The sequence below is a fragment of the Plectropomus leopardus genome, chromosome 7 (assembly GCF_008729295.1).
Source record: "Plectropomus leopardus isolate mb chromosome 7, YSFRI_Pleo_2.0, whole genome shotgun sequence".
Lineage (NCBI taxonomy): Eukaryota > Metazoa > Chordata > Actinopteri > Perciformes > Serranidae > Plectropomus > Plectropomus leopardus.
In genome coordinates this window covers 31727611-31742494 of record NC_056469.1, presented here as the reverse complement: position 1 = coordinate 31742494, position 14884 = coordinate 31727611, and the positions used below count along the sequence as shown (strand labels likewise).

Sequence of the window (14884 nt, the reverse complement as noted above, 5' to 3'; positions counted from 1 at the left end):
GGGACTGAAGAAATGTCCCGTAAGTTGAGAAAAAAAAAAAGACTTGAAAACAAAAAAAATGACTTGAAAATAGAAAAAAATGGAAACTATATTTATAATTCTAATGATTAAAATATATTACAAAAAATATCAATAAAAATAACAATAATTTCATATATAAATAAATGTATATATTAGCATTTAACTATTTTTCTTTCCTTCTCCTTTTTGTTTTCTTTTTTGCTTATTTGGGTAATTTTCTTGTAACTTTTAAACAATTTCTTGCTATTTTTGGGCATTTCCTGTTAAGTTGCTCGTCACCCAATCAAGCTAGTTTGCTTAGGATTCAAAGGGTTAAACTTAGGGTCCCACATGGTGCTGTCATTTTCTCATCCTTTTTTTTGGCTTCTCCTCTTTTTAATCACTTGACCCACATAGAATTGTGTTTTTAGACCATTTCTGTTGGCTGTTTTGACGAATGCAGTTCATGTAATGAGCGCACACACGCTGGAATATGGAAACTCTCCTGCTGCTTTTATTTCGTATGGAAGCCCTTTGAGTCTGTTGTTGCAAGTTTCTGTGTGTAAAACCTACAGACTTAAAAATGAACATTTTTCAGACATCATCTTACTTATTTAAATAGAGAGTGATTGTGTCCTCATTCTGTCTGAATGACTGAGATGAAGAAATAATGACTTCTTTTTTGCAACTTTGAAAAATCTCCACAAAAAACGCTCGGGCATGCACACAACAAACGGGAGAAAGACTCAAAGGATCCAGCTGCAGCGAAAATGGGTCATTGGCTGCATTAGGGGCTTTTTAAAACACAAGAAGTTCCATCGGAGACAGGAAATCGAGCCTCGGTGCATCACTGTATAAATTCCTCATTGTTTCCCCTCCGATGCAAAATCAGACCAGCACACCAAGTGTGTTTGGCAGAAAAACAAGACTAAGATTTTTCACAGTGTCGCTTCAGTACCACTTCAAAGACTGCAGAGCTGTTTTTAATCTGCAAAGACACAGGAGTTAAAAGAAAGGGGGGAAAAAACACACAGCTCGTGCTCAGCTCATACATTTGCTCATTTATACCAAAAGTCTAAGTTGCTGGAGGTGAAGTGTGGTGGCAACGTCTAAATGAGAGGTTTCTAAATGAAGCAGAGCTGTAATTAGCACTAATAGCTCGTCAGCTGCAATGCCTCAAGGGGAAAGACATCCAGACTGAGCAGCAGAAAGCAGTCGGCTTTAGTTAGAACAAATTTCTAATGATTCGGAAGAGGCCCAAAGAGAGCACGGGTTATTCATTACATCTTAATGCCATTTAGATGATCAAAAGATGAGTGTGAGCGATTGATCAGAGGTAGTTTTGGTTGTCTTTACACTTAAGGATACACACGCCGCCGTGCCACACCACTCCTGTTTTACTCGGGACTGATTATGCGGGCTGTATGCTAATGAGAGCAGCTAATGACAAACTGTGGCAGCAGTCAAGGGCAGAGGCTTTAAAGGGGAGCTATGCACACCACTTGTAGTGTCACATATCTGTTGCTCTGACATATTCAAAGGCCATAAACCGTGGATTTAAGGCATCTTGGCACATTGACATTAAAATGGCAGTGAGAGGTAACTGAAAGATTTAATGTCGCTGTAATGAGGCGTCGGTGAGCTGCACACTGACTCTGTTTTCCATAAATATATTCTGTGACCAGCTGATGCCAGAAAATAACAAACACATAAAAGGATACACCACTGAAGATTTTTTAGGCTTATTTGCTCACTGTTTTTATTTGATTCTGAAGTTAAGATTTGTCATGTAGTATAGGTCAATCTACAGAAAGTCATTTATGAAGAAAAAACTGCTTAATATTTGCTGGTTTCAGCTTCTTAAATATTCACATTTGCTACTTTTTCTGTTTAAATGATCCTCTCTCATCGCAGGAGTTTGTTGGGGTGGTAGATTATTTGTAGATGCCACAAAGCAGTGATGCACAATACTGGATTCTTGCCAATATCCGATATGCCGATATTTTCGGACTACTTTCGTATGGGAGTTCAGAGTTCACTTTCCGTGCAGTTCTGTGTGTATTTTTATGTCTACATCTTATCATGTGCCTCTTTTGCATAAACCTAACCATCCGTGACTTTGGTGCCTAATCCCAACCATCGTGACACATGTAGTCTGCAGATGTGAGCATGGTTGGGTTTACTGCCAAATTCTTAGAAAAGACTTACAACATCTGTAGCGTTTTGTTGTTTTATCAAACCGCACATTTTGTGACCATCTCAAGGCACTCGTGTGTGGTAATGATGCTGTTTAATGAGCATCCTAATTTGCCACAACTGTCAGGTCGATGGATCATATAGATGACATTGCACAGAGCTCACTAACACTAATGAATTTCTGGACAAAAATGAACTAAGTCTTTTGTGTGCATGCACAATGTATAGATCTTTTATTTTTACAACTTCTATGTAATGTTCAAGGACTCAGTTACAAGTACGGGGCATTATTCTCTTGTTCTACGCAAAGCAAACCGTTGTATTTTCACATAAAATATTGCTTTGTGCAGCCTCAGTACTTCTCTTATTCTAACCAAGCCTCCTCTCCCCCCTGCTCCCCTCCTCTTTCTTCTCTCCCAGCTTGTGTGCACCGAGGGACCTGCCGCTCACCATCCAGTCCTGCGTCCTCCCAAAGGACTGCCAGGTGACCGACTGGGCCGAGTGGGGCCCCTGCTCCAAAACCTGCATAGACCCCGAGTCCCCCGTAGGCAATCGCACTCGGAGCAGACAGGTTCTTCAGTTCCCCGTGGGCAAGGGGGCGGAGTGCTCACCGCTGGAGGAGTCGCAGCCGTGTGAACCTCAGGGCGAAGGCGTGCCGCCCTGCGCTACGTGAGTTCCTCCTGATAACGGGGGAGGGAGGCGGGGAGCACAGTGGGAAGTGAACAGGGGATTTTTTGAATTTGAGTGAAAAGAATAGCAGAGTACATGCGCTCATGTTTCACAGGGACACAATTGCATGTTAGGTTGTGATAATATCCTCTTTTGTTTAAGACCGGCTACAGTAGAAAAAACTCTGCAGAATCTGTTTTAAGGCAAAACTACAGTAACTGTCTGATATTCAACCTGGCCGAGGCTGCACACACTTCCTGTTAGTTTCCCTTTACTCGTATTACCAAGCTAATTTATTCTCCTGGGTGGCGTGTGTGTAGGAGGCTGCATATGGAGCTAGATAGGTAGAAGTGCTTGGGCTGGCGCCAGACATAAAGTGGAGACAAATGGAGGGAGGCTGCGAAGATATTTGAGTCCCACAATCTCTTTTTAACACACACAAAGACTCAAACCGGAGGCTCACAGATGGCCTTTATTCCCTCAGTTTTATGCTATATCATCTTTACACTGCTATTGCCAAAAGACTCAGCGCCTCAGACCAAAATGTGTGATTCCAGGTTCACAGTCTTTGTTGTCAAATGACACTTCTTACTGTCTCACCACCTTATTCAAGACATTCTCATCCAAACTCCTCAAATATTGCTGGCTGGTCGGTGCCATTCAAGTCTGCATAAAACATGCATCATCCTGCTTCTGTTATTGATGTTCCGGGTGTTAGTGCATTGCATCTTTTTAAAGTATACTCTTTTTGCAAAGTTTCTGCTCATTAGATGCATAGTCTTTTTCAAAATAAACATAGTGTTTGTAAGTATTTACATAAATTTCCTTGTGCAACACTAGGAAACTAAAAGGAGTGAAAGGTCATTAGTCAGTGACGCCGTTCCAGGAGCCAGATTTTGGTGGAAGTTCTGTTGAAGTCAAAGGCACAAGCACAAAAAAATCACTCTATAAGCCATCACGTCTTTGTTGTTTCAATTTTGACTGGAAAATCCTTCCACCAGATTAAAAAACACACATTATGTGATGCTTACTGATGTTTTTATCTAGATTTGCTCATTTGTTTTCCTGCCCTGTTAGTTTGGGTATCTTGATGTAAAGGCCATTTTGGACCAAATGGGTTTTAGATGCAGCAGCTGGATAGAGTCATGATCTGTTTGGAGACCAGAAAAGCCAACATGCATACTTAGATTTTCGTTCAAAATGACGGAAAGCATCAAGTAATTGTTTTTAAATCTCGTTGAATGATTTTTCCATAAAAATTGTAACAACAAAGATATGATGCATTACAGTGCAGTTTGCTGTGCTCGCCTTATTGACTCCAATAAAACTGACACCAAAGTCTGACTCCTGGAACTCCGTCACTAACTCCAGATTGGTAATTTCTCCTGCTAATCTCCTGATTTCATGATGATATGACTCAAATGGTTGTTCCACAGTTTCCGTGATAAGTCCAGACTGTAGGATATATGTTGTGGAACCTGGCAACCCAACCCAAACAACCCCATCTGACACGCTATGCGTCGCTTGTCAACTTATTTGATGAGTTGGAAATAAAAAGTAGCTGAATTATTATATTCATACCAACTGTGACACAAGCCTTCTAGATTGTAAATATGAAACAAATATCCATCATAATATACAAAAATCTTATGTTACTTGTGTGTTTGAATATCTAGAATGTTTTCAGCTCAAAAGTATTCTTCTGTCAGGTAATTACATGGTTGAACTGGTGGTTAAACAATGGTAATTACAATGGAGCAGGTGGATTTGAAGCATTTGCACATGACACATTGCACAGTAAACTGAAAATTGCAGTTTATCATGTTTTCAGCAAACCAGAAAGACTGAATTGGTTGTATCTATGCAACACATCTCGAGTGCTAAAGTTAGGTCTGCAGGACTGTGAATGTGCTGTACTTTGACACAACGTTACACCCACACAGAAACATGCATGATCTCTTCTCTCTGTAGCTACACCTGGAGAAGCACAGAGTGGAGCGACTGCCGGGTTGACTCGTTGCTAAGCCAACAGGACCGACGGCGCAGCAACCTGACAGGGCTCTGTGGGGGAGGCCTGCAGACCAGGGAAGTTTACTGCGTCCAGGCTAATGCTGAGCTTCTAAAATACCTCAACGACCTCAGAGAAAAAGACAAAGGTAAAAATATATATATATCCTTAACATTAATACCCTGAAGATGCTGCTGTAACTATCTGCAGAGAAAATCTATATTAATTCTTCAAAACCTAGATTGTCCTCACTTTTCTTGTGCCTTTCCCAAGAATTTAAACTTTGAAGCAATGAGCAAATTTGTGACAAGAAAAAACCTCAAAGCAATTAGCTAAAAAAGAGAGAATAATTATAAATGAAAAAAAACAACAACCTTTGTTTATAATTATTATAATTATTGCAAATGATTTTTTTAATATGTATTTTATTTTTATTTTAGCACTCTCTCAGGTACTTTCTGTTTGTATAATTTCAGGTAATTTTCTTGTAACTTTTTACTAATTTCTTGAAAATTTTTTGTCAATATCTGTAAATTGCTCATTACCTGCGTTCCATTTTTTTAAAAAGAAATTAAGCAAATTTCAGGTTTCATGGGGTGAACATCTCATTAAAGTTTAGCTCTGGGATGTAAAGTTTATTCTCAGATGCCTTTTTTTTTATTTGCACAAATCTGATAGCAGCCTTATTTTTGCAGTCTGTGTTTTTATTTATTTATTTTTTAATTTTTTTCTGTAACAGCTGGTGTACCAGACATTAGCTGTAGTAAACTATCAACCTTTGACTGTTCCTCTGACTGATTTTTGAAAACCCATGAACTCTGTTGTTTTTCCCTCCAGACGTACTCTGCGTTGCTTCTTTCTCTGAACATTCATTAGCGAAAAAGCTGAGTTTTCTTTCCCTCACAGTGAAACATTATCAACATGTGTGGACCCTTCTTCACCTCAGTTTGTGCCCTCCAGAGCTAATTTGCATCTGTTCGCACCCACTCGCTTCTTTGCATTGACTTAATATGCAATCACACCATCTATAGAATGTGCTTTGTGTTCAGTATGAACTCTCATTCGGAGGTAGCATTAGTCTGCACCATATGGACCATTAGCAGTGTTGAAGCCCCTGAAAACTTGGCTTCAGATCTTTTTCTGTATCACTTGTGGTGAGCAATATGTTTTCAGGGCAACAATATGGATTTTCCTTACAGAATATATTTTAACATATGTATTGATTATGTTTTAGAAGGCAATATCATGCAGTTTTTTTCTTCAACCAGCTGCTTGTTGCTGCAGGTGTCATAATGAAGGTTTTGCAGGGTTTGGAACAGCTGTGGACAGTAAAGCTTTCAGACAGTGGGATAGTTAAAGGGATTAGTTTAGATTTTTTTGGAGTGGGGTCGTATAAGGTGCTTGACAGTCATTTTATCACCTACAGTAGATGTCAGTTGGCATGCCCCCAGTTTGGAGAAGCAGACAGAAGTACAGACACGCAATATTAGACTGTATGTAAAGATGGACGACGTGTCTCCACTTACTCCTGCTGTACAAAAATGAAGCCAAAATATCCGAGATGTGGCCACTGCCATCTTGCGCTGGTGACATAATTCAGAGCCAGAGTCTGCACAATAGCGATCTCCGCCATCGAGTTCCCACCCAAACACCTGGACAATCATGAGCACCATCACAGATAGCGAGCACACCAATTGGTGTAGTTACATAGTGTACATAGTTTTCCATCATGCCTCATCCCTTATTTCTAACACTAAATTACTAGTTCTAACCCAACTTATCAGAGTGAATAAACACTTGAACATACCACAACTTGATAAGAGCCACCTAAAAAGACAAAAAAAACATATTTGGGAGACATTTATTTGACATTTACTTTGAGTATTTAGCTTGGTTCACTAACATGGAGGGGGAGATGCAGATGTTGTGGCTTCACTTTTGGGGAGCTGTCAGTCCTCCATCTTTATATACAGTCTACGCAAGGAAGCTAAGAAATGTACTGATTTTAGCCGCCTAAAAATATCAGTATCAGTTTAAGTGCACGCTGTGTTTTCACTGCTTATATATTATATATATACAGATAGCCATATCTGACCGGGATGCTGTTAACAGCTTCTACGCTCTCTTCAAAGCCACCAGACTGCAGTGACAAAAACTGTAATTTTAGTTTGCTGAACACAGGAGCTGCTGATCTACATCTGTCTCAGTCAGTTTTGTGTTATTTTGTGATTTTGGTGAATCTGTATGAACCCTTTTAACCACCAAAATGACACAATAACACAAACTAACTTACTAACTAAGCAGCAGTGGACCAGCAGCTCCTGTGTTCAGGGACATAGAATTGCTGTTTTTCTCAATGCAGTCTGGCTTTGAAGGGAGCGATATAACTGATTCAGCAGTGGTCGTTGATGTTTACCATATAGTGGAATGTCTTTTTGGATGATTGGTGGGCACACTTTAAACAGACAAAATACCAGGTGGGTATAACGCCCTTAACCTTTGTATAGCCTCCACTACACCGCTGGGATTCAGATCCGTCCTGGAAATCAGTGTCTGATTGCAACTGAAAGGACTGAAAATATTCAAAATTTATCTTAGACTCATACTGATAGTTTTTTTTAAGTGGCATAAATACACTTTGTTGCTGCCGCCGTCCACAGCAGTACATTACAAGTCTACTTCTCCAAACTTTGAGTGTGCAGATTGACGTCTACTCCACATAATACACTGACTATGGAAAAGTACCTCATACAGCCCGTCTTTGAATCTGAACTCTCCCTTTAACAAAAAACTTATGTATGGGACATCACAGATTCAGACTCCTAAACCAGTTAAAGAATTCACTGAGACACGCTCTCACTTGCTTCAAAATGCTGCTCTTCAGGTTGAGATAATCATCGAAAATATCTAATCCACTACTTCTATCTGCAGGTTTTTTCCAGCTGTTTGTATTTTACTCTCTTGTTTTTGTCCACTGCTCTCTCCACTGTCCTCTATGATATTTATGTGATTAGTTTATTCAAGAAATCCCTTTTTGTCAACTGACATTTAGCTGTATTGATCTCAAGAGGCTGAAAATCAACCATCTTTCTTCGATCTCATAACCAAAGTCAACAGCACAGTTGCATATGTCAAATCTAGCAGCACACAGCATAGCCTGAAACAAATCCGTTGAAGTCTCGAGTGTAACTCAAATAAATTTGATCAAGCGCTGTTACATGACAACTTACATCCTCCAACAACCCACACAGTGTATAAGAACTGCCGTCCCCTGGTGGATTTGTTGCAGATAATTGCATATCAAATGCTTGAAACAGACATAAGCCTAAATGTTGACTCATGTCCAAATATACAATGACACACAATATTGCATTTGCATTAATAGTCACTGTATGTTCTTTTTCTTGTCGTCTTCACGCTGAATCCCACTGTGGCTTCAAGCTCTCTGTTTGAACAACGTTTTACCCGCTGCCATTCTCTGCCTTTAAAGTCAGCTTTCTTTGATTACCACACGACTGGTGGAAGTAATCTCAAAACACCACATACAACATCTGTGCAAACAAAAGCGCAAAGAGAAAAAAAACACAATACATAACTTCACTGAAGATTACAATTCTGATGACTTTTGTATATTTATCGGCTGCACTACTTTTGTGCAGACACTCCGGGTAAGGGCTCATGTATACTCCTGTTACATTTTAAAATAGATGTGCACGTTTCAAAGGTTGAAATGTCACTGTCCTACTTCCATGTGTCTTTATGTTGTGTTACGGCCGGCTCGCACACCACAACAAATAACAAGGATGCTCGCAGATGTAAAGCAAACAACCAATATTTATTAATATAAATGAGGCAAAAGATGGTGGGATGTGGACATGAATTTCAGGGGTGAGTGCGGGTGTATGGATGAAATGATCATGTGTGCGTGTTGTAGAGTGCAAAAGAAACAAAATGAAAACAATGTAGGGTGGCGGGCTGGCTGACAGTGAAGCAGAAACAACCATGGGACAACAGCAGCACAGCTCAAATAATCAGGAGCACTGGCCAGGTGCCCCTGATTAGGCAGTCTGCTCCCATGGCCCAGGACCTGGAGACACAAAACACACACAGTATACATGCCCAGAGGATCAAACCCTCTACAACCCCAGGCCCCGTCTCTGGGGTCGTCACAGTTGGCATAGATACAACCAGGGGTTGAATTACACCAGCTCAAGCACCCCTGGAAGCCTACCTTGAGATATTTAGGGGGAGCTCCTAAACAACTTGTTTTTGGCCATAACTCAAGAATTCATGCACTAACTATAACAGCATTTTACACAAGTTCAATAGGATAAATTGATCAAGTGATGACATTTTCCATCCAAAAATATCAAGTGTCCATTTCACTGCGACAACATAATGTTCTGCAAAAACACTTTTTCTGACCATTATTTAATATGCCATCTCAGGAACAGAAGGAGCCATTTGGTCAGATACTGAATTAGTGACACTAATCTTGAAATTGTGCTGTGCTGCCGGGGCGGAAGATGTGTGTGAGGTGTGCTCGTTTTAAAATACTCAATGTTTCTGCAGGCACATCCATATCCATTTGAAGCATTGTTTAGTGTCAGCTACATGTGAGTCAGGACAGACATGGGTGTAAACTGTAACTTTACTGGCTGGCAGAGGCAAACAACCACAAGGTGGTAATTCTAGTTTATTGTGTACTCGGATGTGTCTCCGTAGCGGACAGTAATCAACAGCGACAGGATGCTCTGGATTATGGCTCTGTAAAGTTGGACCCGTAAACCCTTTGTTAGTTGTTTCAGGAAATAAAGTCTCTGTTAGACTTTTAGCATTTGATGGTCGGTGTTGAGTTCCTATTTCAGGTTATTGGTGTCTTTTCAACAAACCTGTAGGAGTCTGATGTTGTAACAGGTCAGTTGTCGATGAGGATTGGTGCTTTCATTGATTCTTTCGTTCTGAAGTCTAAGATGATTTCAGTCGTCTTTTATCCGTTCTAGTCTAGGTCATTTTCTCTGCACCAGTTGGCTGATTCCTCTACCTCCAGCCTGCAGGCCGACTAAAGCAGGAGTCATTTAGAACGAGGATTTGTCTGCTCGTGTCCTGCTGTGACTTGTCACTGGCCACAAGTGCAAAGGCCTCCAATTCTGACACTTGTCAAGCCAGCTTAGAGTCAAAGCTGCCCTCTTAAAGAGGGTGTTAAAGACATTAGTTGAGGCTTGGCTTATGGAGGCCAACAGTGCTGATCGCGTGAGAGAAAGTGACAAAGTCTAAGACGAGGTGAGATGCCAATTCGTCACTTGTTCCAAATGCAGCGGATTGTTCGTCTCACGCACGCTATATCAGTCCTCTCGCGTGGTGGTCAGTGTAAGTTGTAGATATATACGGAGATATCAGCTGAAGGTAATCCCCTGACAGTCAGACTGACAGTTCATTAGCAACAATAATAATCACTTGACTTATATAGAACTTGGTAAACACAATGTTAAAAAATAAAGTTAAAGAACATGTAAATACTGAAACTACATAAAATTATAACCAAAACAATGACAGTAATTTAGCGTACATGTTTTTGTGCGGAGTTTGCATGTTCCCACCGTGTCTTCCTCCTGCAGTCCAAAGACACGCAGGTTAATTACTGTCTCTAAATTGTCTGTAAGTGCGAACGTGAGCATGAATGGTCGTCTGTCTCTGTGTGTCAGCCCTGAGATAGTCTGGTGACCTGTCCAGGGCGTACCCCGCCCTTCGCCCAATGTCAGCTGGGATAGGCTCCAGCCCCCCAGCGACCCTAATAGCTAATGAATGAATTTAAACAGGTCAGTTTAATCTTTATCATCACTAAAGGGTAATTATACAATAATCACAAAATGAAAAAAAAGAAAGAATTACATAATGTTATTCAACAGACAAACAGCAGCAGGGACCAGTGACCGTTTACACCTATTAGTCCTGTATCTTGGCAGAATATATCTGCGACCAGATGGAAGCAACTTGAACTCAGTGACAAAAGGGTCACGGAGGTCAGTAGGGATTGACTGGGCCTCGTCTGTGACTCTGACTTTGTGCATGAGGGAGAGATCATTTAGATTTGTTTTTGCAAGTGACTGGAGTATCTGTCCTGTTGTTGTCATTTTGGATGAGGAGATGGTAACAACATAGTTTTCAATCCTCCTGACAAAGCTCTGATTGGCCCAGTTGTTTGTCCAACCAGGGAAATAACAACAACAAACTGCTCATAAAGTCAGTGTTCTGGAAACAGACTATACAGGTAATACAATGCAGCACTGAGACATTATGTGTCAAACATTCAAAAGTAAAATCTTCCCCAGATATTTTGGCCCGTTTACGCATGACCCAGAGACTTTGTGGGGACAGCATCGTTGCACAGTTGTAGTGCCCACCCTCCTGTTCCCCTCTAATCATCACCATTAGCTCTGTTGGCGTCCTTTAGCTTTGTTTATGAGATTAGCATTATTAGCTGCTAGCCATCTGCTCAGCGACCACGTGTTGAAAACCACGTTCACACAACTCATGCTCTCTGAATTTTGCATAAAGCTCCTTTAAATCTTAGTTAAAAAGTAACACTTATAATTAAATTACATAATAAGTGTTTACTAAATAAAGATTTAAACATCGACAAAACTAAAAAGGTTGCACCACACAAACTAGTTTTATGTAAAAATTCGTTGTTACTAAACATTTGCACCCAGTGACTTCCTGAAGATTGACAAAGCTACAGTTAGCCTGCTATCTGCTCACCCTGAAGAGCATCAGAGGTCATATGTTTGATAATAATGTAAACTGGGAAAAATTTAAATAACATATCAAAAGAATAACAAAAATGCCTCAAATTAGACAACTTTATGCTAATAATGTACAAGTAACAGCAGAAATACATCGGGCACAAAGGCATCACGCAGGCAGAGCAGAGTTGGGGTTTTTTACCTGCTACACAGACTGGGTAGTGTAATGCAGTATGCACTTGGTAATGGTATGCAGTTGGTTTTGGAGAGTTTGGAAGCATATAGGTTATATTAACTGGCACTGAATTAATAACAGCATATTTGTGAACATCAGTATAAAATACAAATGTAAATATGCCAGAGTTAACGGGACTGCTAATATACATCTGTAGTCCCTTGGCAGGTAACAGACAATAGAAATGAAAAAAGGGAGAAAAAACATCAACAATTCATACAGAGGACAAAAGTGCATTAACAGTAGAGATGTAAACTGTATGGCATAAAGTGCAGAGTGTCTTATCTATGTGCAAAATGCAGAATTTAACATAGTGTTTGTGGTGCATCAGCCCCAAAATTAGACATTCATTCACGTTAATATATTACATTTTACTGCATTTTTTTATTTTTAATATTTCTTCTTCGTCTTTTAATATTAATCTAAAACTTTCTTGATGTTGAATGAATTCTTGATGGATGACTTGTGAGCGGAGAGCTGGCAGTGCATCTGCTGAGCTCAAGCATCGTTTCTCAGAGTCTGAATTGATCTGCGGTCCTTTGATTCTCTGTGTATCAGCCCTAATGAAAGAATAATGAGTCTGGTAGACAGGATTAAATACCTCGCCAGACACTGTTCAGACAAAACCTTTTGTATGATATGAAAAGGATTGGTCCATGTATCCTCTGTAAGGTTGCATGTCCTTTTTTACGTGCTGCAGGGGCTACAGAGTGAGTGAGAGCGTGCCGCACATGTACCTGCAATTAAACTGGAATGATTAAACATGTTGAGCTGCTTGTAAGCTCCACTAAAATACACTAAAATTTTCATATATATGTAAGCATGCTGAGAGCGGCCTTGCAGAAATGTGTGTGACTTGTGCGTGCGAGCCTTTGCACAAACACACACGTACACACAAAGTTCTTATCTTCTTGGCGCAGGATTTCTCTCCCCTCTGTTGGGGGGTAATCTCCCAGCACACCACTGAGGCAGAGATGCAGACAGTGGCTCAGTGAAGTTTGCTGCAACCAGCACTCTCTTTCTCTGCTCCCTCATGCATAAATATCAGCATGCAAAAGGGGAGGAAGATACCCTCAGGCCAAGATCTGGAATCAGCTTACCACCTCCTAAACCTTAACCTTAATCTTTACGGGGGAGTAGCTCCAATCTGACCCTTGATCAGTATCGCATAAGTAACGTCATCCTGCTCTACTACTTCTTTGGTTAAGGCTGTGCAACTTTGGGTTTCTGCTCGGCTGTTGCAGCATATGGATCCCTGATGAACTTCTCCCAACCCTGCGGGAGCTGACATTTTCGTCACATTTCCCAGTATTTAGAGAGGAAGATTGAATCAAAAGTCATTAAAAGGTGCATTAACGCTTGGTCTATCAGGAAGGGTTCATTCAAATTCTCAGGTTCATTCTGTTTTTGCAGGTTGAACGAATGTCTTTTGAACTCAGGTGACACCAAAATCACAGTGCGGGAAGTGACGTGACAGAAGATATGAAAGGAATGCTTTGCTTTAATTGTAAGCCTGAGACCTGAAAATCAAAATCAGTCTGATGACATGGGTAGCCTAGCTTGGCATAAAGACTGGAAGCAAAAAAAAAAAAGCTAGGCTTGCTCTGTCATAAGAGTTCAAAAATATGTCTGCCAGCATCTTTTAACTCTTTGAAACCTAAGCATTTTGTTTTTTTTTTTTTTTTTTTTAAATTTCTTTTAAAAACATTGAAAGAAGGTAAATAGAAACTTGACCAAAAAATAAGAGTAGAAGAAGAACAAGAATATGACCTCAAAATCAGCAGAACTAAAATGAAGAGAGACAAGAAAATAAACAGAAGTGCTTAAGAATTTTAAGAATTTTCTCTAGCATTATTGTGGTAATTATACATATAGTCAGAAATTACCAAGACATTTTCCATAGCTTTTATTTATTTGTGTGTGTGTGTGTGTGTATTCTTACCATTTCAAACCACGTTTCCAGAGGCTTTGAGCTCTTATCACACACCGTGTGGTGTTTGTTAAATCACTACATGAACAGGAACGTAAAAACAACAGTTTCTAACAAGTTGTAGAGAGCTACTTTTTGACCTACTCATCCACCTGGTGCTCCCGTGCAGAGTCTCCAGCTACAGCGTGGGTTGCTAGACGGGTTTTGATTTTCCTTTCTGTACAGGCACAAAAGTATCAAACCTGGCAACCTCACAAGACTTTTGGATGCTACACACAGTCACTACACCTGGCTGTTGTTTGCCAAGACATGCTTCCAGCTCATAGCTCTTCCTAAAAACATTTCTGTTTTTTTTTACAGGTTAAGCAAACATTTTAATTCAGCTGCACAGTTGTTGTCGGGTGTGTTTTGAGCCAAGCAAGGCTCGCTGTTTCTCCTGCATCCATTTTTTTTCTTCTAAGGTCAATTCAAGACATCCTGACTCCTGCTTTTATCATTTAAGGGGATAGTTGTGATCTCTTAAAGTGGGGTTGCATGAGGCATTTATTTATAGTCAGTGTATTACATACAGTAGATGATGATTGTTTTCCAGTTTGGAAAAGAAGACTGGAGTTAGCCCAAAAATTAACCCAAAAATGACATTTTGCAGATAGATATTAAATTTTGGTTTGAATGAAAATCAGGCTGCTATTAATGTAAATATCTAAAAACAATCAAATTTCACGTCGTGTGGACATTAACATCATGATGTTCTGCAGATGTTGGGTTTGGGTTTCCTAACATTGCTACTAAATGTTGTTATTCTTTGTGAAGACATTTAAAGACTTTAGATTTTGGTTACTTAACAACACAAATATAAAAAAAAAAACTGGCTAAATAGCAATTTCATCTTTTGTCAGTCAATCAGATTTCAAAAACAGAAGATGTCGGTGATCAGCTGGGAAGCAACGTGCTGCTGTGGAGGGGTTAGTGACTAAATGTATTTTAGCCACCCTAAAAAAATCAACATCAGGTGTTTGCTATATTGATTGCTGTGACTTACAGTTTCCAATTTATAAAGCATGAACTGTTAAAACATGTTTTTTTAGGTGGCTAAAATA

At 39.9% G+C, this 14884-nt stretch overlaps 1 protein-coding gene across 1 annotated transcript in view; it reads left to right on the top strand.

Moving 5' to 3' along the window:
* The window catches only part of LOC121945662 (thrombospondin type-1 domain-containing protein 7A), a 224008-nt gene that overhangs the window by 75885 nt on the left and 133239 nt on the right, over positions 1-14884 (top strand). Inside the window, exons 3-4 of the mRNA XM_042489960.1 lie at positions 2617-2865; positions 4837-5021. Of these exons, the coding sequence (XP_042345894.1) occupies positions 2617-2865; positions 4837-5021 (434 nt within the window). The remainder of the gene's footprint in view (positions 1-2616; positions 2866-4836; positions 5022-14884) is intronic.